The following is a 24,924-nucleotide window of genomic DNA, read 5'->3' as shown; positions in this document are numbered from 1 at the left end:
TGAATAATATTGGTCGCGAAAGCCTACGTGTTAAACTGAGAAGGAGCTGGCTCATGAAACAGCTGTGCAGCTAGCACACTTTATAAATGGAAACACCTTGTACCCAGGTGTCTTGGAAAGTATATTTTGGCCAAAGTACAGCACCAAGCTGATGAGATCCAACGGTTCAAAACATGCGCGCCCGTGACTGCTTTTCCATGCCAAACACATAAAAGTGTAAAATAACCACATATCTGTTAATTTGTGTGTACATGAAATATCTCGGGTCTATTGCCAAATGGCCAAAGCCAAGACATCTCTGTGCGGTTTTAATTTAAGTTTATCCCAGGACAAAAATAGCTCGATGATGATGATGATGATGTCATTACATGCACAATGATGTAATATATTTCCCTAAAGGTACCCACTGAATTTGAACCGTCGGCTAGACATAAATTGGCTGAGCGGCAGGTGCGTCAAACCACCTGACCTATCTTTTCCACGCCCACCCTGTGCCCAGACGCAGGCGTTGACTCTTTCGGCACCAGCCGCGGGAGACACTAAAAATACGGCTGCGTATGCCAGCGGCCGGGCGCGTGGGGGGGGGGGGCGGCTCACGCCACATGCTCGGCATGCTGGAAGCCTGCGGGGGGGCTTGGGCGCAGCCGCCCCCGCTCCATCCTCATCGCAGTGACAAAAGCGCACGGTGTGTGTGTGTGGGGGGGCTGACGTGGCAAGGCCGCCTCGACGGTGGTGGCGGGCCACACCCCGCTGCTGCCGCCCACTGCTTCCTCTATTGTCCTTGCGCAAGTCTCGAAAAATGAGCGTGGGGAATGTGCGGCCATGGCCCCAGCACACGCGCGGCACGCGTCCCCCCCGCCGCTTAAGGTCCAGATGGAATGCAGCACTGGTTGTGTTCCAAAGATATACCAATTACACGGTGTAGCGTCGTGCCAGGAGGCATTGAACTTCACAGTCCCCCCTGTCCAGAATAGCTCTCCAAACCAGAAATGGCAGCCGGAAGTTGCCGCCACAGAACTCCTTCTGAAGGCACTTCAATGGGCATATTTCAGTCAATGCTAGATGGTGTACCTTCAGGCAATGTCGATGAGGAGCTTGTCACATGACAATCAACTTGAATATTTTTAGATCTCAAGAGCTGGAAACTGCTGAATTATGTGAAAGATCAAAGGCCAGAGGTTACCATGGCAAATTCCATTGAAGATACCAGACCCAGGCATTGCTGCCTTCCTTTGGCCAAATCCCACAACTATTGCCAAGTTGACACCAGACCCCAAAAGACCTTAGGTCTTCCCCTTGATTGTCAATCTCTGAGTATGAAGCGAAATCACAACTTTGCAAATCCAACTTTAATGTGACGCATTATTTGCGTGCATTCTTTGGTGGCCAAGCCGAGGCCATCAACTCACCGCACTTGATAACCTTCTTTAATACCTTAACCAAATGCCTGCCTGATATCATCTAAGAAGAACCCTTCGAGATTTACTGCACCGCAGGTAAGACGAAACCAAGAGCATCGTTACAGGACGCATACGTTAGGTATTAGCTGCTGCCATTGTCATCTTCCTTGATATAGCCACGTCCTTGCTGTCCTATAGAGTCATACCAGAGGCCATCTCGCCGCTGCCCACACGCTAAGCTCATCCTTCCATCTCCACCATGGTCGTCCTCTTCGGAACGTTTCCTTCTTCGGTTGCCATTCCATAATCGAGACTATTGCGTTGGCCACCATCCCCTTCTCGCGATGTTTTCTGCCCAAGCCTCCTTTTCTTCAGAGTAAATTATGTTTCAAAATTGTGTTTGTTCTCTGATGCATGCATTCTTCTTTCCATGTGTAATTCCCTGCATATATCTCTTCACGCTTATTTTTGTTCACTCTTTAGCCTTGGTTCTATTTTCCTTGCCAGTGTCCGTGTTTCTGATGAATGTCAATAGCAGGCCATATGGAATAATTGAAATGTTTTCTTTCATTATATCGATGTTTCTAATTTCCAAATTATTTTTTTCCAACAGCACTTCATCCTGATCTCACTCACCTCTGTAATTTGTCATTCTGTTTCCAATCGGATTTAAATAATTTCCCTCGATACATAAACTGTTTTGTTTTACAATTGTGTCCTGATAACAATACTTTTCCTTTGTTCAGCTAACTCCCTCTGAGCTTATGTCCACATTACATCTTCACTGTAAGGCCTTCACATGTCACATGTTTGACAAGACATCCATATTTGGCCAAATTGTGTGTAAAAGTACTTCACATATCCGCCACATTATTTTTAACTGTAAAACATTACATCGGGCATGATCAGCGGTGAACGCACTGTCAACCAAATGCTCATGATCATATTTTATAGGCTGGGGATTTTTTTTGGAATGTCATATAAACCTGACGGGATAGTTATTAGCAGGATAACTAACATTTCAGATAAAATATTTGCGTAAAGGTGCAACTTAGCAATTGCTTGATTATGCCACTAAACTAAGCAATTTTTTTTATTTTACCAGGTAAGGCCCACTGAGCTATATAGGTCTTTTTCAAAAGCGACCTGGCCACAAATGATTGCTCAACGAAGTGGCTTACCATGTGGACATTTACAGCAGCCAATTACTCTAAACGCACGTTTATAAATCTGAAGGGAAAAACCAGAGGAGCGGGAGAAGATTCCACGCGACCACGGGGAGAACATCCAAACTACAAATATACAGCAGGCATTAGGGTCACGATCGAACCCATGACCTCCTGTATACCAGGCGAGGTAGTTAACATCTCACCACCGTGGTGCCCACCAACGGTGGAAGAGCCTCCACTGGAGGGAATTTTGGTCTACTTGTCCAACCTGCGCAGATGTCTTGGTGGAAGAGGTGAGATTACCCACGACACTTTACCCCATGACACGCGACCTGTCGGTCAACTAACTGTGATTTACCCCCCCCCCCACCACCCACCAGGTATGATGTTGGGTGGACAGAGGAGGGAAACATTTATTAACTTGAACGTTGTTTTAACTGCCATACTGGGTGATGGAACCAGCGACCTCTGGATTTCAAGTCCAGTATGCCAACGATTACACTTTTATAGCAGCATTCACAACTGACATCTCACATTAACTTGCAACAAATTGAAAATGCCAATCTCTAAATATGATGTTGCTGACGTCCAGACCGCTCCATTTATTTATCCTTCAAAGAGCAAATGATGCTGAGATACTGGGGTGGGTGTGACATGATGCAATGTATCTAAATGTTAAAATCTAAAATTTCTCCAAGCTGTCAATCAAGTATGCCCCTGGGCAACTTTTTTTTTAACTGACGCACCAAGAAGACGCTCCTTTTTTTGCGCATGTATTTCATTGTGGTGACTGTACAAACAACCACATCTGTCTGAAGAGGTTGATAACAACCACTTATATTCTGTGGCCCAGGTCAAATGTCACGTGCAAGATGTTACCTTAGTCTGGACAAAAGCATCACGTATTCCATGATATCCACCATTCTCTTATTCGTTGTAAAATGCACATGGCACTAGAATAGATCATGCAATACTTTTTTAAATGCTACAAAATATAGAAGATTGGTGAACGTCTTTTCTAAGGAATACTTACACAGAATACTAGTTTAATCTTTAGCCTGGATAAAGTCAATTACAAATTACGTAAATTGTAAATGAGGATTGGTGGACGAATGGTGGACGTTACACTCAAATGAGTACTGGGCAGTGTTCATCTCCAATGTATGCCTATGGTGGGTAGGTATGGTACCAGTCGTGGATAAGCAAAACAAGCAAAAGCTTCGGGATCCAAGCAGCTTAAGGGGCCCCAAATTCAGAAAAAAATAGAGGGAATCAAAAGAGCCCTATGAACATAAAAAGCTAATCATTATAAGAGAACTGAAAACAAAATTAAATGCATGTAGTGGAATTTAACGCACAGGTTTTGCAGCCAATATTATGATTAATAATTTATGTTTTTTGGTGTGGGCTACGTATTGGGCTTACTACAAAAATCAATTATGCGTTTAGTCTATTAACTTAATTGTTTGACACAACTCTGTGATATCATTTAGTTACATAGTTTGTCCAGCAGTCTGTGAACACATCTCTCCTCTCGTACTTATTGCAGACACACTTCGCGTCTCCCTCCATGTCATCCGGATACATCTCTCTGCTGTCTTCCTCCTGTCAATGGCTCATATCTTAGCTTGCAAAGGCAGTAAACCTGGAGACTTCGCCTCTTTGGAAACATTTTCCGGGACGGACACCTCGGCCGATCGCGCCGGAGCACTATGTGCTCCACCAATCACTGTCAACAACGGTGGCGCTACCGCAGGACTGGAGCCGACCTCGGTGGGGGGGGGCAAGACCAAGGTGAACGGGGATGCGCACCGCTGAGGCTACCGTCAAACTCCACGGATTTGCACCATGACCTCGGCGTGGCGACGCGCTCAGGATAGGGTCGCGCCCTGGCGTTGCCTTGAGGGGGTACTGTTTATGCTCCAGCCAGGGGCAAGCGACTGGTGATAATCTTGGCGATGATGTTTATGGCAGTATCTAGCTTATGCGAAGGAGCAAAATGAATCATGGGGACTGCCGTGAGACCGAGAGTGACGACTGTGACGACAGTGAGGGGAGGCCTTCATCCAGCAGTGGATAAAGGGCTGATGATGATGGTATAAGGCAGTGTTAAATGGAGAGGCGATGAGTTTTAGTTCTGATAGGACAGACATTCCAAACAAGATGACGTGACGCGGTGCATGATGTAAGCTTATTTGAAAAAAATACACGGACATAGACTGCGTGTCCCACACTGTCCAACACACGTTTGAAGCCTCGTTAATGAGGACTTTTTTTGTTCAAGATAATGTCAGCAGTGCTCGAGTGACATCAAATGAACATCACCCTTGTACTTTTTAACATGTCTTACAGTGACATCACTAACTACAGCATGCCGAGTCATGACTTTACATGATTTTTTCCACTGCTGAATATTCAACCCGTGCCACTGTGGCACAGTGCTCAACTCATAATCGGAATGTTTTTTCAGTTAAATTCCCAGTCGTGAAAATGGACTAGTCTGTTATCTCTCTGGGGTCAACACAATAGGTGGCGCTTTGTAGGAAAAAAACGGTTGTCATTTACAGAGAATGGCCTCTGCCATAGGAAATATTCCATTAGTTCAAGGCCACAAATGAAAAGGGAGCAACCACCCAACATTTGCTCGAGAGTGGAAACACTTTCATTTTCACTGTTGCCGATGCACTGGGATTAATATATTTTCACATTAAGTTCACGAGTACTGATTGTAGTAGGTATGTTAGGTAGCTGCCAAATATCACCACACTCCTGCTCACTGCAGATGATGTGCTAAAACATTACGTTTTCTAGATAATGCACAAACTCAGGAACTCATTATCCGTAGCACTTTCCCTTTCAACATTAAACATTGGCATACAATTAAAAGGACAACTCCAAGGTGATTAAATTGCAATCAAACAGCTGAATGCCTACCCAACGTTTCCCGATTGTTTCTAAAGATGCACATATAATTTTACAATTCATAATGTCGTGTACTTTAAAACAATGAGGGGAAAATCGTGAAATCCTCTTCGGTAAATGAATACACATGGGTCTTAACCTGAAAACACCTTGGAATTGTTGATGGTGCCGATCTATTATTTACCACTGGATTACACACCGCATTTTAAATGAGTCAAGTTGCAAACATTGAAAACCTATTTTACACAAAAGGGATTTCCCACAGCCCCTAGAGCCATTTTCCAAGCAGCAGCAGCAGCAGCAGCCTCACCTTGTGATGCAATACAGCACCCCCGCCTCCTCTCTCTGCTATCACGAGGCATTCCAAGCGAAACCACCCATGTTTAAATACGACTGTAGTTTTTTGTGTCTGTACATTTAGTGCGGAAAGAAAAGTTGACGTTGAATATTAAAGTAAGGTTCAACTCAAAGTCCAATTTAAAATTGTAGAACTCTATGCGTTTACAAGGATTGCACTGAGGAAATGGTGCAGGACCTTAAATGTAGTTAAAATTATGATTGAGAATGATTTTTTTTTTACCAAAAGTGACTTGAGGATATTCCACAGGGTGGTGCCGTGATGAGAAACATTTAGCAATCCAGAACTTGAGCTCAAATTCCAGGCAGGACGCAACTCCGTTGATCATCCCTCTGGTGTCAATAAAACAAGTAGCACGGAGAAGTGTGCACTTTTCTCTACTGCAGGGATGGGGATCATCCGGCCCGCGGGCCGTATGAGGCCCACAAAATCATTTGATTTGGCCCTGCCAAGGCAACCGCAGGCGGGACTCGAAATTCAATAAATCTAGGAGCAAACCTGGAAAAGCAGTTGCGAGTAGCAACATCATCAACACCAGCTAACATCACACCCCTCACCAAAGAGAAGCAGTTCCAGCCATCTCATTAGAGGTGAGTTAATTAAATGTTTGACCCAATATAAACAGGCTAATTTTGAAGTTGATCATTTTGTATGGCCCGCGAATGCTGTTATAAATATCCAAATGGCCCTCGGCAGAAAAAAACGTCCCCCACCCCTGTTCTACTGGCTCAGAACTACTGACAGAGATGAGCACTGTCCCTTGATCGCTCGAGAGCAGGAGAGACAACAATTTCTGACAGCGTCACGCACATTAGTCCCCGGGTGTTACTTAAATTACAAAACGAGCTTGGGGTGCGCGCAGGTATGAGCTTTTGTTTCCACGGAGCAGGGAATGCGAGGCGCGCGATCGACGAAGCACGTCCGCTTGCCCGAGGGCAGGACGGGAGCAGGAGGGGCACATGCGAGGCGCGCCGCTCCCCCACAGGTCAACGACTCCGCCGACGCAATTACCACGCCTCTTTACTTCCGACACCGCCGTGACAGCTGGGCACTGGCTGTGCTGCTGTGTAGGTCTTAGCGGTTGTGCTGTGTAGGTCTTAGCGGTTGTGCTGTGTGGGTCTTAGCGGTTGTGCTGTGTGGGTCTTAGCGGTTGTGCTGCATGGCTTAGTGGTGGCGCTGTATGTGGGGAGCGGTAGAGTAGCGCTGAGCACGCTGCGCTACGAACCCGGCGGCCCGAGTTCGATTCCTGCTCTGGCCAACGTTGATAACGAAGATCTGAACCAGTCCTGTGCTTCTCCTAGGTCGACTCAGCCTGAAATGAGTACCTGGTGCAGTGTGTAAACATTGCTACTGGGGAGACAAAGGTGGCCGGGCGTGGTGCTGGCCCCCCACCCCATCGTGTGCCGTTCCGAACTTCATAGGTGCTCGCTAACAGCACTGGTCCTCAGTCTGTTGAAGGCAATACGGGGATCTTTGTCTTTGTTGCATGGCTCTCCAATGCATTTTCGGGATTGTTGCGCGTGTAGTTCGCAGTGATGACCGATGCGTTGCTCCTAATGCTGTGAGCTTTTTCATAACTCAGTTTCTGAAGAAGCACCGACTGCATTGCCATCCAACTTCTTGTCATGTAATACTCGACTTATGAAAATGAAGTGTCCACATTAATGTGCTTGTGAAGATTTTTTCATAATTTTCATAAAAGTGTTCATAATTAAGGAAGGGAAGGTATTCATAATAAGTCACATTTTTTTTGTATCATGTCTTTGTCAAAAGCACCATGGCAAGGCCACATGGCTCAGCGGGGCCCCTGCATGCCAAATTCTGATGGGCCAGAGAAAGATGAACGGGGCCCCTTTGAGGAGAACCCTCTAGAGGAGGCTTCAGAGTCTGAGAGGACCCAGGCGAAGGAGAACCTCCCGAGAGCCCAGGAGAGAACATTGTCACAAGGGCTTGGCAAGGGCTCATACAGAGGACATTTATTGGCTCAGCCCAGCCGGACAGCAGTGACTTATTAAAAAAAAGACTCTGTGCTTGTTGGTGGTCCTGCACAAATGTGTCCTGTCCAGCAACTGACTTAAATACACCAAGCATCTTGCGTACTGCCTCCCACTAACCCCGACTAACTCGGAGATAGGCAGTAAAAGTCTGGCTTAATTAAAAACATGAACATATTATCTGTAGGCACCTGTGCAAACCTTGACTGGAAGAACCTCCCCGCAACTTTCATGTCAATTGGTCTGCATTGTCCCGTGACAGAACTGAGCTCCATCGACAACAGAAAGTAGCTGACCGGCAGCAAAACAATGCGTCAGACACATGCTGGAAAAAGACAAAGGAGCTTTTTGTCAAGGTATGCAACAAATAATGTATGTATACGGGTCTGTTTTAGCTCCAAAATGTAAACAATATTTACATCCATCGATTCTGAACTCGTGTTTTCTTATGCAAGCAAACCATAAACTGGCATTGCTGCTCTGAGTCTCATCGGTAACATATGACCACTGCTGGGTTTCCCAGTGTTATAAACAGGAGCCTTTCACGAACACCATCCGGTCACTTACTGCCCAGCTCCACGAGTAGGCACTATGAGTGTGCAAATATATAGTTTTCTTCTGTATTAACCCTTTCCCGTTCCAACATGACTGCAAGTTGCAGGGTGGGTCCTGTTCACCGCTGAATCTCGGAACGCGCAAGTGGTTCAGCATTAATTTAATTTAGAGGCATAGCGCCGATGTTTTTAAAAGACATTGCACTCACTGTATAGAACAGTAGCAACACAACTGCACGCTATGATAGCTGGCGCCAAACTGCGCCACTCCCTCCCGCATGGCCTTGTGGGAGCCTCGGTATCGAGAAAGTTATTTAATTCTGAAATGTATGATGAATTTCTTTTGCACCATAGGTAGCCAACCGTGTTAATCGTATGCCATCGGAACGGAATTGGAAGAAAAACTGATGACGTAGGACAGGATAGGGTTAAGCTACTTGCAATATTATACTCAGAGCTGCCCTTCCCTCACATTAAGCCCAAACACTTTATCAATAGTGATTTGGTTTTACCAGTGATAGGTGTGACACCATCAAACAAGCAACCATTTTCTTCTGGCTGGGATGCCATACAAGTGCAGCACACGTGTGATATGGAAACATACTTTTAAATGCAAACGAAGTCCAATTTTCTATAACACCACCTATCTCTACACACTCTGCACTCCACCCTAAGGAGACGCCATTATATTGTCTACAAAGTGGCATGCCCAGGTAAGAGTTGCAGAAAGCAATGGTATGTATGCTCACTGAACCCCTCTCGCACCTAACGTGGCCAAAGGTGCTAATCAGAGGTGCGGGTGCAAGCAATGGCACACCAACAGCATTGTGACTAAACATTCACAGGCCATTTGACACCGTGGTCGTCCAGACATGGAATTAGAGCTGATTACAAGCATTACGTTACATTTCACTGCTGATGGTGTGATAACAGACAATATACAATGTGTTCAGCAGAGCCACTCCTTTCCCTTGCTGCCACCAGTTTGGAACTGCGTCCCACTTGGTGGTACTGCCAACTCCACCCCTTTGGCCATGGCTGAGCGTTGAACAATTACATCCCCGCGTCCTGACAAGGAGAGCACTCAACCATGTCTCCACGTTGTACACACAAACACCAATGTACAACTTGGCATGACACCCCCTTCAATGTTAATGTTGCATTACTTGCAAATTGTATTTAATAAACATGTCTACACGCAGTATTGTACGCCACATTAATGTGTGAATCGGTGCGTACCACATGTGTTTATCCAGCTGGGTTATGCTGTGAAATTTCGATTTAAAGCTTTCGTGACTGCAGGGATTCATCTTCTTGGTTCTTTCGGTAAAGTCACGTAGAAGGGAAATAATAAAATAATATTTTAATATTTTTTTATATTATATTATTATGCTTTCTTTATTTTATTTTATTATTTCCCTTCTATGCTGTGAAAGGTTGTTAGTCCATGGTCACGTAAATAACATTTGGATTTCTAGAGCGTTATAAGGAGTATAACTATTGTGCAGTGCTTAGTTAAATGCAGAATTAACCCGGCATCCGGAGTTCGATTGCCAACCACGGCAAACATCAATGGTGAGTGATATCTAAACTGGTCCTGGGAAACCCCTCCACCAACCCACACTGACCAACGAGGTGAAGTATGGTCAAAAACCAAACACGACTGACAGGCAAAGTAATTCTGCTATCCAGCAGTGGAATGATAAAGGGCTGTAAATTACAATTATACTATTTGGTTCTTTCGGTAAAGTCACGTAGGTGAAAATAAAGTAAAATGAAAAAGCATTATATATGTTTATTTATTTATTTTTCACCTACGTGACTTTACCGAAAGAACCAAAGAGTATGATTCCTTGCAGTCACGAAAACTTCAAATCTAGAATTACAATTATACTGTAATACAGTCAAATGCAACTAGTCCGATTATCCAACCAGGGTCAGTAAATTGAGTAGCACTTGGAGAAAAGTTACCAGCTACTGTCATATGGAGAGACTGCTACCTACAATTGAAACTTAAATAATTTTTACTCCCAGCAGAGATTAGCGTTGCGCACTGAGTAGTTTATCAGGGAGACACTTTTGACTTGACATAGGTAAGTAATTTAAACGAATACAAGCAAGCAGTGTGAATCACAACTCGTAGCTTAATATTTAACTCGGCAGTGTAAATATATAGGTTAGAGAATAAGCTCACATCGAGCTCACATCACGCGTCAGTGCTGGCAACTGAAAATATTCCCATGCCTGTTTTTATCTGTATACACTTAACATCCTGCATATCACACGACAGCAATGTGACTCACGACCATTGCCAATAAAAAAAATCATTTTATTACACAAACGTACAAAAAAACGGGTCAATACAGGCATATATCAGGCCACTTGAGAAGGTGGGACAAAAGGCAAATTGTTCTTCCCACACTCGATGACAGGGTGGAGCAAGTGATGTGGCTGGCTTCTTGCCATCTGGCTGCACGCAGCCTGCAATCGGGTGGGATTGCAAATTCACTGTCGCTTCTACTCCTTCCAATCTATTAAACTATTTTTATTTTTCGATTTAAAGCTTTCGTGACTGCAGGAATTCATCTTCTTGGTTCTTTCGGTAAAGTCACGTAGAAGGGAAGTAATAAAAGAATAAAAATAAAACATAATAAAATAATTCTCACGACGTTTCGGCCACAACGCAAGCAGCCGTCCTCAGGTGAAGACCCGGTCTGTTGGGGAGACAGCGTCTGAATGATGTTTTATTTTTATTATTGTATTATTAAACTATTTTTTATTTTATTTTATCAGGTAAGGCCTACCGAGCTATATTGCTCTTTTGCAAAAGCGACCTGGCCACAAATGATAGCCCAACGAAGTGACTTATCAGTGTGGAAATGTAGAGCAGTCAAATACTCGTCCTGGGCCATGACCACTGCTGCTGTTGCATTGCCAAATAATTGGAAGCAAGTACAAGTCACCACCACGAACTTGCCAGACGTGTGCTGGAGAAACGCTGTTATACACGAGTGCCGACTTCTTTTAAATGGACAGATGCCAGATATTCAGCGGCAACATTAAGGTGGTACTGCTGCAATACAGACACTAACTCCACGATGTCAGTTGCCTCGCTCGGTCATCTGCCAGTGTTAGATTCGAATCAACACATACAGCCCCTTCGATACGCTACTGCTAAATGAGTGCCCTCTCCACTCTGCGCAGGTTGTAGGGAATATTTGACCATATGTCATCACGCTGCTTAGTGCGGGTTTGTGAGGGCAGGGAGCATAGACGTTGGAGCACAGTAGTGGTATGACACTGATTTTTGCTGCACTGTCCCTCAGCTGAAATCAATGATAGCTGACGTCTTTGAGAAAGGACATGGCACAAGGAACAGATCTCTGCTGACAACATATCTCCGCAGCTGACTGCAATGCCTTTTCATGAAAGGTAGCAAGCAATCCAAGCCCTATCCAGTCTCCACGCCTGCTTAACTTCCAAGACTTGACAAGAGCAAGCGCAATTCCGTGAAATGTAATTAGAGGCTTCAAAGCAACTAGGGGAGGAATTATAAAGAATATAATTTCAGGTTTGTGGCTGTTGTGAGAGGCGTATTGAAAGCACACCTATTGAAGTAGGTTTGTGGTGTCTCCTTTGGATTAGTTCTCCACCGTGACGTGAAGTTCCATCATCTGTAGGAAGTGACGGAGATGAGCGTGTGTCTTAGCTTTGCGTCTTGAAACCGGTCGTACAACTACGACGCTACGGGTATTTAGAAATACTCACACAGGCCTGGATAAATTAATGGCCAAGTCCAGACATAAAGTGTATCAGTAGTAGTGATTTTGCTTTTAGCAATAAGACACAGTGCAATTGTATAGAATAAGAGTTAAAATAAGGGAAGAAGATAAAAAGAGAATCAAAGTCGATCAATATCACTGATTGGACGTAGAAATGGGCAATAATTAAATCCTAACGATTGTACATCCATTTAGGGCAGGGGAGTAAAACTGTAGTTAAAAGGGCTGTTCATGCCATAAGCAAACCCTTGCAATCTGAGGCTTATCTCAAAACCCATCTGTCAAGTCCCAAAAGTAAATACAAAATAATTACCAACACAAACAGCATAGGTGTAATGCCTCAATTATTATCTTTTCCATCATGATCAAATCAGATTTCACAGTTTGAATCAATGACTGCAAACATGAACATAAACATTTCGGAAGCTAATGTGCATGCAATTACAGCACCAACTACAAATAGTCCTCATTTAAATATGATTACAGTATTACATTTCTATTTTGCAGTTGCACATGCTTTAATTTCAATAAATGGTTATTTGTAGTTAGGAATTTGTATTGTACTTTGTTAATTTAAAGAAGATTGTTTTTAAGTATCACTTGATGCACAATAGTTTTGTGTGTAATATTTTTCTTGCTTCAGAGTTGTACCCGGTAACTTTGCTCAAACACTGTTATAGTATTTCCATAGGTTTCATACTATATGAGAAAAAAAATCATTCTGGATGGATAACCTGAGTATATTCCTGTCTGTCTGTGGCTCACCCAAGTGCAAGGCACGGCGGTGACGTCATCATGCCGTCTGCGCGATGATGTCGCTCAGAACCAGAATATTTGTCTATACCGGAGAAATCCGGAGCTACAAATCTCTTTTTCACAGATGTCTCCAGTAGGAGGCACGGGGGGGTTCCAAAAACAAACAATACAAAAATATGATAGCAAAGTACAAGAAAGGTAAACAAATCACCCAAACAGAATCCAACTGAACCATCCCCATCCTACCAGACAAAGCCCATTGAGCTATTAACTTATTTTTCAAAAGCGACCTGGACACAAATAATAGCGCAACAAAGTGGCTCATCATTTGGACATTTATAATAACAAAATAGCCTAAATAATCTAAATGCATGTTTCTAAATGTGGAGGGAGAAACCGGAGGACCCGGAGAAAAATCAACGCGACCACGGGAAGAACATGCAAACTCCAAATGTACAACAGGCGTCAGGGTCGAGATCGAACCCACGACCTCCTGTATACCAGGCGTGGTATTTAACCTCACAGCGGCGAGGTGAATCTCCTACAGGGCCAAACACAAGGTGCGCATGCAGGGATGTCGGGGGGAATTAACGGGCGTTTGGGGTATCCCGCCCCGGGGATACACAGGAGTTAAATAACTGCTCTGCGGGACTTAAACCGACGATACGTTCACTCGGCACGTGTAGGTTATTTCATTTGGAAGATTTTGTTACGTGCACCCCCCCCCCCCACCACTCCTTTTTTCCGTTCAATTGTGTTCCTCTTCCCTTGCCCAAATAAACCCCTACACTCGCACAGCTCGCAGTCTCTACTACATGAGTGGGGCAGTGAGCCCAATCTTCTCCCCCCTTCCCAGACCCCAGGAGCACTGAGATCAGACTTCAGTTCGCAGAATTTCTGGACCCCACCCCCTCCCTTATTACGGTTCGTGCCTTTAACCGGGGCTCTCGTAAAAAAAAGAAATCTATTTGAATTGCACCCAGCACACGCAATGGCCATTGCATAACCTGTGCTTAAATGTCAGCACGTAGCTTCAAAAGTAATTTACATAGTTCAGAAGGATGCAAAAGTCAAGCTATTTCTCGACATTACACACAGGTCATGTGGGCTGCAATGCTTTGAATACAAAAAAACCCATTGCAAAACTTCACAGATGCTGCCAAGAAAGTGCGCACTCCAAAGCTCTTTTAAAGTGTAAATTCTGAGGCTAACAACACCTGTGTCAAATGGAAGGGCTTTTCAGACGCTCTTGTAAGTTGGTGCTGGCACACGGATGTGTAAACGTGCACACATCTGGATTCACTTAACAGAGCAAATGGCACATGCGTGCCCTTTTTCAGCTCAAAGGTACCAAGCGATCCGAGTGAGGGCTAAGGCTCCAATAAGCCAAGACTTGCACCTAAAGTGGCTGCTACGAGTTACTTATGCAATGCACTTGACGCCACATGTTGTTAGACAATTTAAAAATATATATTATTTCATGTAGAGTACCATAATGTATCTCAGCCAGTCAAATGGCTAACACGAGCTTATGTAAAGGAAATCATGTGAACAATATGGACATGTGTGTTTTTTGTGTTCAGTTTGCTGTCTTTCCCCCGCACCTCCAATTTAGCACGGTTAGCTACGTACGACGCAAAATAAGTTCAATGTACATACATACAAGGGAAATATGCGACAGAAAATGTATAAAATGTGGAGGTACTTACAGTTTTTGACACGACAGGCCTTTTGGGTTCTTGGGCCTTAAATGGGTTCCTGTATTTAAAGAATAAAAATGTAATCAATGTTCAGCAAAAAAATAAGTTTTATATTGTGCAAAAATGCTGGAACGAAGCTGGCAGTATTTATTCGAATATTAAGTCAATAACACACCCCACTTAAAATGCCTCCAGCCAAAGAACATTGTCAATGATGCAAACTATGGCCTTTTAGCAACAGTGATGAAAGGGCTAGTGGCCAAAACAGTCATCAGTTTACATTTTATTTGTATATTTTCTTACAGCATTTCAAGTAATAAATATGGTAACATAGTGCATGCAAGATAGAACTACTGCTGGGGGCATTACTGATCCACACCGATGTGCACAGACAAGGGAAACACAGACGAGGGGATGACCAAAGGGGAGCGAGAGCCATGGGCACGCGCACTGCTGCAGGAACTCGATACACGCTTCTCAGGCAGCAACGCACACGTGTTAGAAGCCCTCGTTCAGCAGTGAATACTTATCAGGAATGGTAAAAAAAGTTATGCAAACAAACACCGTGTTAAAACACGTAGGCTTTCGTGACCAATAGTATCCATTAATAATGGAGGTATTTTTGGGTTACGTCGCGTAAATATCAATGTGTCGTTAAACTCGCAACATTTACAATTCAAGTGAGTTGGTGCTTGCTCTCCACCACACCGGTGTGCTGAACTAGTAACGAATTGGCATGTTTTGTTTATTTGTTTACGTGACAAATCTTACCCAATGACTATGTCAGGTGGTGGCGGGTTTAACATGCATAAAGGGTGCTTCAAGAAAAATGTTAATACTTAATTGGACTATCGTTTTTTAATGGGAAAAAAACAGATAATACACTGTAACATGATAACAAATGTATGTTATTATCTGGCAACAAAACTGGCACTTTTTTACAAGGAGTCATGTTTGCATTGACCACAATACCTGCGGTTGGAATACAAACAAAAAACACAACTCTGATAATGATATGCACTGTCCTTGAAATTGATTGGTCCACACCCGAGACAGCTTTTCTTAGAGCCGAGTCTCACATGGTGTTGGACCAGATGACGCCCAAAAGGTGCACAACTCAAAGACAGTGCACCATCAGAGTATGAGAGCTCGGGGTAAGCATTTACACCATTGGAACCTCCTTTGCCAGTAGCAAAATATGATAATTGTTTTTTTACCATTTTATCTGGCAACAAAACTGACACCTTTTTTACAAGGAGTCTCCACTTGTTCGCCATCATTGTCAACACGTGCCTGGAATCTTCTCCAGGTGGTCTTCAGAGCCCGGGGGCACATTTCTTGTGGTATTGTCGCAAATTCTCAGAAGTGTTAACAAAAAATGTTGAAGCATCCTGTAACAATGTGATCTGTACTGATCTGCCCAAAAAAACCTCTATTACGGAAAATACCAAAGGAGTCACGGGGGGAGGGGGGGGGTTGCATCATCGCCAAAATAATTTAAGAACAGCTTCCTACCTTAGCACAGATAACCACAATCAATTGCTGTTTTATACAGATGATCCAAATAGGTTGTGCATTTAGACATTGTATTTTTCACGAGCACTATTGACATTCGATTGGGGTTAATAGAGAGGCAGCTGCAAATGAGTTGAATCAAGCCACTGGCTGTCAGCTTATAGTCCATCACGTAATGGAATACTCAATCTCGAGCGGTGTGTGATCATCAGCATCTAGTTAGGAGAATGGCTCTGCCTCAATTCTAACACACACGACCCGTTGTTCTTGTGATCCTCGGGTAGAAGTTTCTCCCGTGAATAACGACGCTTTAAAGAGATAACAAGGGACCTACAAAGTGGGCTACAGTGGAATTGACCTTTTCCACTTCTTATATAAATGACTGTTAAGAACACAAATACGATATCTCTGCTGGCGGAAGAGTTCATGGGCGGTTTATGTGAACTTACAAATGAATATGACAAACCCACTGATTTGGTGATTGTAAAACACTAAGATACACGACTTGGGCACAAATCAAGACATTAAATGAGCAAAATAAAAATTATGGAAATAGTTCACACGAACGCATTTGTGGTTCAATTTATCTGGTATTTTCACCATTAATTGACATTTGCCAGTCACATGGAATTGAATCAAATGAGTCACCCTCGTGCAAGTGTATATGGCACTCAAATGTCTCCAGTAACGAACTGTATGGCACTTTTTATTAAAATTGCAATTCTTGTTAACATGCGGATATATAAAACGACCCTTTTAAAAATGTGCACAATTATCAATGGACGAGTGAAAAGACAATTGCGGGGGGAAAAATATATGAATAAACAGTTAACGATTACCAGTTGCTTACCAATGATGATCACAGGATTGCTTTAAAAATATATATCCGTGCAGAAACTTTGTTTCTAAATTACGTAAAAAACTGTTCCAAGTCAATTGTAATTACACCACACAGGTATTTATAGTAAAGTGTAAACTATCATTTTTCTGTTCATGACTTCACTTGTATGCAATTTGTAATTGTTACAATTGTTTAAACCCATGTATTGTATCTTAATTTCCTATTTCTATTAAATGAGAGAATGGACTAATTTATATTGGCAGAATCCACCTATTTCATAGCACTCAGCAGCAATTTGGCCATTTTCTACTGAATCCTGGCAGAGAGGTACCCCATGTCTCAATGGGCCTTCACCTGGTCAAGTGAGGTACGCGACTGATATTATGACGGGCACAATTATTTTTGGGTTTTCAATGAAGTATCACGTACAAGTTCACTATTTAGTAAACACAACAATTGAGTACCTCATAATACAAAAACAACCGCTTTACACTAAACTCAACCAATCCCATCTTTATATTATCTCCAAATCTTCCGTCATGAGCAACAACATTGCACAAAAGCACACAAAGGCAGAGACCCCCCCCCCCCCCCCATATAGCCTTAACAGACCTTTGGGGCAAGTGCAGCTAGCGGGCACCTATGAAGGCCGGCATGATACACGTGGGGGGTGGGTGGTCAACACCACACCGGCCACCTTTGTCTCCCTAGTGGCGATGTTTACACACAACACCAGGTACTCATTAGAGCCTGAGTCGGCCTAAGGGAGGCCCAGGACTGGTTCAGATAATCGTCACTGGTGTTGGCCATGAGTGGGAATCGAACTCGGGTCACTGATCTTGTCGCGAAGTGCGCTAACCGCTGGGCCGCTGCTCTCCATAAGCACTTCTTGTCCTTACTGTGAAGAAATGTGGAACCGCCAAAAGGGAAACATTCATAAATCCCTACCGTAGAAAGCAAAGCAGAATTATTATATTTAACCACTGACTGCCAGAACTGTCAGTTTGCAATGTTGATATCAACTTCCCAATAACATTTCTGTCATAAATAATAAAATTAAGTTAAAGGTTACGAGTGCTTCTGCAAATTCCTAAATGGGCAATGAATACAATGAACAGCTGTTCACGAAAAAGTTTGTGGTTTCACTTTATTCTTCTTTGGTCATTCCCTTTTTAAACTGAGAAAATGTGACCTTAAATCCCTACAAAAACACATTTTCGCATGACAATTACAGCGCAAGTGAACACCTATGAGCTATTTCTTGAAATAATGAGGTAATAGAACTAAGAAATTCCTATAAAATGAAGTCTTCACACAAAAGTTAAGGGATCCATTCTCTTACGCTACGCGAATAGGGCATCAGAGCAGCTACCAAACACATTCCTGCGGAGGGAGCTGGTAGGAACGTTGGGTTGCTCGGTCAATGGCCAGGGTCAACGGCGGCGTGGTGTATTCCGCAAATATGCCCGACTGTGAGGGCGGGCACAAGCCGGCGTGAGTAGGTTAAACGTTGAGTTTTATAAGGGCACCACGGGGTGACCAGCCCCTCCCCACCCAGCCCCACCCCTCCCACCCCCAACCCATCCCCTCCCCTCCCTCCCCACCCAGCCCCTCCCTGCACGACGGACACAATAATCCCCTGTGGGCTGGTGTAACCAGGAAGTTCCTACCAGTATAAATAATTTCATGGTTTAGATTTAGTTTACAGTATTTAGACTGGTGGTCGATCGCCTCTCTATCACTCTTCTATCGCTACTACCATACCATGGTTACTGTTCCCACGAACTTCACTCCTTCATTCTGCCAACCACATGAAAGATGTGTCTACCACTCACTCTCTCGTCTAATCCAAACTATGTTCAACCAAATTTAGAAGGTCGGAACTAATTATTACAGAAACTCCTCTACTTACAAACATTTGACTTACGAACATTCAGAGATATGAACAAGCCTGGCCATATGTCCAGTTACCTGTTCGGACCGAGTCGTAAGTTCAAACGCCGCGCAATAGATAGCGGTGGTGGCATCTACATCTGCAGAATGTGAAGAACCAGTGAAGTGTACATGCTGCACAACATGTTTGGAATCGACAAGAGTAAAGTTCGACTTATGAGCAGACCTCTGGAACCTAACTCGTTCGTAAGTAGAGGAGTCCCTATACGTACAATCCTTCTTTCCCCACCTTCATCATAAGCCTCCAACAGAGGCTTATTCATTTCATGGAACAATATAGTCCAGATAAATATTCCCAAAATCAACAAGGTTTACGATTCCATGGAAAACAATCTCTTGAAATCACAAATACAATGTACTATGATGAAGACCGAAGATCATGACGAACTTTAAATTACAATGATCTATACAAGTAAAAATAATAATTTATGGCCCTTTACCAAATTCACTGCTGGATGAATCCTCTGGAAGTTGTGCCAATCGTGAGGAGTTGTTTAATCACACTTCACCATGGTGATCAGGACGAGATGTTGAGAAGGGAGGGGGAGGACAAGGACCAGTTCAGATATCGCTTGCCAATGATTTTAGCCATGGCGAGGAATCGAGCTCCGGTCACTGTGGTCACTGACGCAGTGCCCCAACCGTTGTGCCACAGAGAACAGAATTAGAATCTTTATTTATTCTAGAGGAATCGAATGTCCAGTAGGGGCGGGTCAGAAAGTTACAACAAAAAACACGATACAAAAACACAATCGGAGTGCAAATTATACAAAAGGTAAGCAAATCACATGTTTTTTTTATTACAATAAAGATTTTAATTTTCCCAGGTAAAACCCACTATTAGCTTATTTTACAGAAGCGACCTGGCCAGAAATGATAGCTCAACGAAGTGGCTTATCATGTGGACATTTATAGCAGGCAAAAAAATCTAAATAATCTAAATGCATGTTTTTTAATGTCAAAACAGGAAAACTCAGAGAAAAAATCCACACGGACATGGGGAGAACATGAAAACTTCAAATGTGCAGGCATCAGGGTCTGGATTGAACCCCTGGCCTCCTGCATACCAGTCGAGGAGGATCACGTCACACTGGGTTGGCACTGGATGGCACTGTGAGACTAACTCGCAAGTTCAAACCCAACGGGAGGGGGAGGTGTCAACTCAACCCATCATCCCTTAGAGGTTGTTAAAATAAGTAACCAGTGCGTGAAAATAAGCCTGGCTATCCTATAGAAAAACTGGCACCCCAATTTTATCCAATGAAGAAACTGGCCCCCCACGATCAGAATGTGGAATTTCGACCAACAGCTTGAGCCACTAATGTAGGAAAAACTCCAAACTTACTTGACCAGGGCCATCACTGGTTCGACCGGCTTGGCTGTATACAGCAATCACTACAAGATGCACCTGCCATTAGCTTATTACGTGAAAATAATGGGCTCCTGCAGAAGCCTACAATCAAGTCAGTTAAACTGGTTTTAATGTTGAAATGTTAAACTTCTCTTCATGCCCAACATTGTGTAGTTCTTAAATGACTGTACATGTGGTAAATGACACAATTCTACTGCACTATATAGGTATGTCCTAATGTACAAAGCGTTGATTAAACAACGCATTCGGAAAAACTGTTTTTCTCGAATGTTTCCAAACACTGCGAGTGTGAGTCACACAGAGCGGTTTAATATTTTAAACGTGGCGTGGTTAATAATAATCACACCTACAAGTGCTGAATCACACTGGGAATTTCAAAGCCATTTGTGGCTGTGCAAGATATTGTAGCATGCATGGCTTAGCCGTGCCATTTGACATTTCGTTACCGTTTTTTGTGGTTTCTTTGGTTATTTTTTTCCCCTCGTGAAAAGGAATAAACAAGTGTTATTTCAAACGGTTCACTTGAATATTTCCGTACAAAAAAAACCTGTTACATTTTTAGCAACTAAAAAGAGAGTGAGAAATGCGAGGATAAGTGAACTTTTTTTTAGCTAAGCAGATACTTTTGGGCAAATTACATTTTGTGGGTTTACCGACGCGATGAGTTTGCTCTAAAGTGATTACTAAAGAGCCTTTAACAACATGTGGAGGTCAAGGTCACTTATCACTGTCAAAGCCCGGATATTTAACTTAAAAAAACTCCAAATACATAACAATGTAGTAAGTACACTATTTCATTTTTACCCAGACACTTAGATCTCATTTAATCAAGGGACAAGTAGAAATACACTTTTAGCAGTAAATGCAGTACGTTTCAAATACACCACAGGTGGTCATCCTTCCTTGTTAACAGAATATTAATTCCTTCAAATAAACCAGAGATCTTTTTCACTTAAATGATAATAAGAAATAATGCAGATAAAACAATACCGTGAGTGGAAAATTGGTTAAGCTGGAAAAGGCAAACACAACTTTTTTTACAAATACGCTTTCAAATTTCAACTGTACGGATGTGAGCTAATATTAAACTGCCCCTTAAACAGGAAGGGATATTGGAAAGGGAAGTGGTTTTTTTCGTCATGCGTGTGATGTTGGTTGTGATTCTTGTGACTTGGGTGCCCAGAAAAAAATCCCCAGCGAAGACGAAAATGTAAAAGTGACATTTCGTTTTTTTTTTCCAATTGCGAGGCGGACGTTACGACCAAAAATGTGACGACAAAACACGAAGAGACCTTGGAAAAGAGAGCACACGCACGTGCATACGCATGTGTTTAGCTAATATAAATGCTTACAAAATTACACGGCGTCCCATTTAAACACTCAGTTCCACTCATGGATTAATGGTGATGGCAGACGTGCAACATCAGGGGAAATTATTTCATATTCTAAAAGGGGAAAATATGAAAAAAAACGTTCTCCCTAGCTCTGCTACATTTTGGTTAGCCATGTGCTCTCACCTGGTTATAATCATTTGTCATTTATTTAAATGATGCGATATCAAAGTGTTGCTATGATGTGATATAAAAGTACTCTCTCCAAACACACCGGTGTACTGTGCTAGCAACGAATTGGCATTGGCTGTGTCGGGTGGTGGCCGGTTTAACGACACATTTATATTTACGCGATCTAACCCAAAAAAACTCTATTATGGATATAAAACAAGAGGAATCGAGAAAAAAAACTTCAAAACAATTGCATTGCATATATTGATAGGCAAATCTAAATATTCTGGAGATGGAGCAATGAGGTCAACTCATGTGCAGGAGTGAGATGTATTGTCGCTTTGCGAGAGGAGGAGACGGCACAGGTGGTCTTCATTCAGCAGTGGAAAGGCAATGGCTGATGATAACCCTTGATATATATCGTACTCTATAGAGTACTTCAAACAATGCTGATTTACAAGCTGGATTATTACACTGGTCACATTTCAGTGTGCAACTAATGGCACTGTTGGAGATCACATTGCGAAGAATTGGCATGTATGAAACAACACACTACTTTGTTGTGCCGTTGTATATATTCTGTCAAAGTAATTGCAAGCTACCTTCATTCACTACCAGGGTTTTTGAGCACTTGTGCCAACATTATAAGGCAATGGAAGGTGACCGTGCCCAGGAGTAGCAGTTTAATTAAGCTATAACGATATATTCTTGGTTCTTTCGGTAAAGTCACATAGAAGGGAAACAATAAAATAATAATAAAAATATATAAATAACATTTTCACGACGTTTTTTCTAATTTTATTGCTGTGGATTTCACACCAGATGATGATTGCTTGTGTTGCAGTCGAAACGTCGTGAGCATTTTATTGTTTTAAATTTTTATTATTTTATTGTTTCCTTTCTACGTGACTTTACCGAAAGAACCAAGAATATGAATCCCTGCAGTCACGAACGCTTTAAATACAAATTTAAGCTATAACTGTAAATATTGCAAAATAAACAGAATTGACGCACTCATGACTAACCTTGCTGTCAGGACACACCTGTGAATGTCACTACGTGAAGCCTAATCCAGTGCAGGGCTTTGTCTTCTTCAAACAAATATTAAAAACGTATGTTGAGTTATGAGGCCCATTTCTCAATGGACATTTCGTATTGGTGACCCTGCACACGTCCTCGGACCTATCACAACCTCCTCTTCTTGAGTTCATCTATAATCCTTTCCTGTTTCCTGCTCTGAATTTCCATGTGAAAATTTCCAAGTCCCAACCATTAAATTACTAATGACCTCAATATACACCAAATATTCGAAGGCCTGAAGCGTCTTGTTTTGTTGTTGTGTTTCTGTGCAGGTATTATACTGGAGGAATCTGATGACCTATAACACTCATTAGGGGCGAATCAGAAAGTTACAACAAACAATATAAACACACAATCGGAGTGCAAAGTTTAGGAACACGTTTTTTTTTATTATTTCACCAGGTAAAACCCACTGAGGCTATTTGCTTATTTTTCAGAAGTAACCCAGCCACAAATGATAGCTCAACGAATTGGCTTATCACGTGGAAATTTATAGCAGGTAAATAATCTAAATAATCTAAAGGCATGTTTCTAAATGTGGAGGGAAAAACAAGAGGATCTGGAGAAAAAATCCACACCACCACGGGCAGAACATGAAAACTCCAAATATACAGCAGGCATCAGGTTCGGGATCAAACCCCTGACCTTTAAACCACCGTGGCAATACATTAACCTTGCCTCCAACATCCAACTCTTTATACTTAGGCTACAATTTCAGTTAGATTTTTACAGTCCAAGAATAACACACCCTGCTAACTATACGAGAAAAACGTTGCAATAATATTGTGACTTAAAAAATAATAATTAGTGATAATAATTACTGACCAATGCACATTATTGGAATTGTCTATGGGTACTTGGGCACTATCTTAAAAAAATTCGCCCCATCGTCCATCCAGGGATAATAAACCTAGTACCATTTTATAGCAACCAGCATTGTTCATTGGTCTGAATGTCCCTACCGTGGAAATGTGGTATGGGGGTGCACTTATTTTACCACTGGTCCTTATCTGCCAGTGGAAAAGAATACCACCCCATTGCTCATTGGAGCAAGGAAAAGCTTTTAATTCGTTTAACCCTTTTCCACGAGTACATCGGAGCCACGCCAGGGCTGTGCCAAGCGAAGCCATAGCAAGTCAGGAGGTGGCAGGTCATTTTTCGACTGCAGAAGCAGGACCATGATGCTGACGTCACACGCAATGTGCGATACCGAGTTGCGCAGTGACAGGTCATTGATGCGTTGTTAGCCCTGGCCCTGCTGGGCCGCAAGGTGGATTCAGATGTTTGGTGAGACACATTTTGCCAATTTGGTCACAGCTCTGCATAGAAAAAAAACAATGAATGTGCCAGTGTTAAACGGGTATTTAAGTGATAAGACTACACTATATCCAATCCCAAACACATGATAAAGGTATCAAACAGCTGTTTCTTCAAGTTAATCTCTCTTGTGGAATATCTATGTTACTCAATCGTCAAGCATAACTCAACTTGCATACTAAAAGGCGTCAGCAGTGTATTTACTTTGAAAGTATGATGGTGGTGTAGGGTGGTATAAATACTTAAAATAAAAGTTATTCATTTGCTGGTGCAGACAGGTCCTACGACTGCAACTATATAACACATCAATATTTCAAGCATCTTCTACTGAAAATAATCCCCTCAGAAACTGAATAAACTCCATAGTTGTGGTAATCATATTCCTATAAAAAAATACCACTGGATATTTACTTCGTTAAATAGAACGCTGTGTAGATAATTTTTTTACCAGAGGTAAGGCCAACTGAGATTATTAGCTTTTTTTCAGAAACGACCTGGTTACAAATGATGGCTCAATGAAGTGCCTTATTACGTGAAAATGTATAGTAGCCAAATACTCTAAACGCACGCGTCAAGGTTCGGGATCGAACCCACGACCTCCTATATACAAGGAGAGGGAGTTAACATCTTGCCACCGTGGCGCCCACCATATAAATAATTTACAAAATGCAACCACATCTCCAGACACCCCACAGGAGTGGGAACTGAA

General features: G+C 42.6%; 1 protein-coding gene across 1 annotated transcript in view; it reads right to left on the bottom strand.

Annotated features, from left to right (window-relative positions):
• Positions 1-24,924, bottom strand: part of BIN3 (bridging integrator 3) — a 155,642-nt gene that overhangs the window by 126,678 nt on the left and 4,040 nt on the right. The window contains exon 2 of the mRNA XM_061556558.1: positions 14,645-14,693. Coding sequence (XP_061412542.1) covers positions 14,645-14,693 — 49 coding nt within the window. The remainder of the gene's footprint in view (positions 1-14,644; positions 14,694-24,924) is intronic.

Source organism: Lethenteron reissneri, chromosome 22 (assembly GCF_015708825.2).
Source record: "Lethenteron reissneri isolate LAM-NWPU_2019-01 chromosome 22, ASM1570882v1, whole genome shotgun sequence".
Taxonomy (NCBI): domain Eukaryota; kingdom Metazoa; phylum Chordata; class Hyperoartia; order Petromyzontiformes; family Petromyzontidae; genus Lethenteron; species Lethenteron reissneri.
Note: the sequence above shows the minus strand (reverse complement) of the source record. Positions and strands in the feature narration are given on the sequence as shown.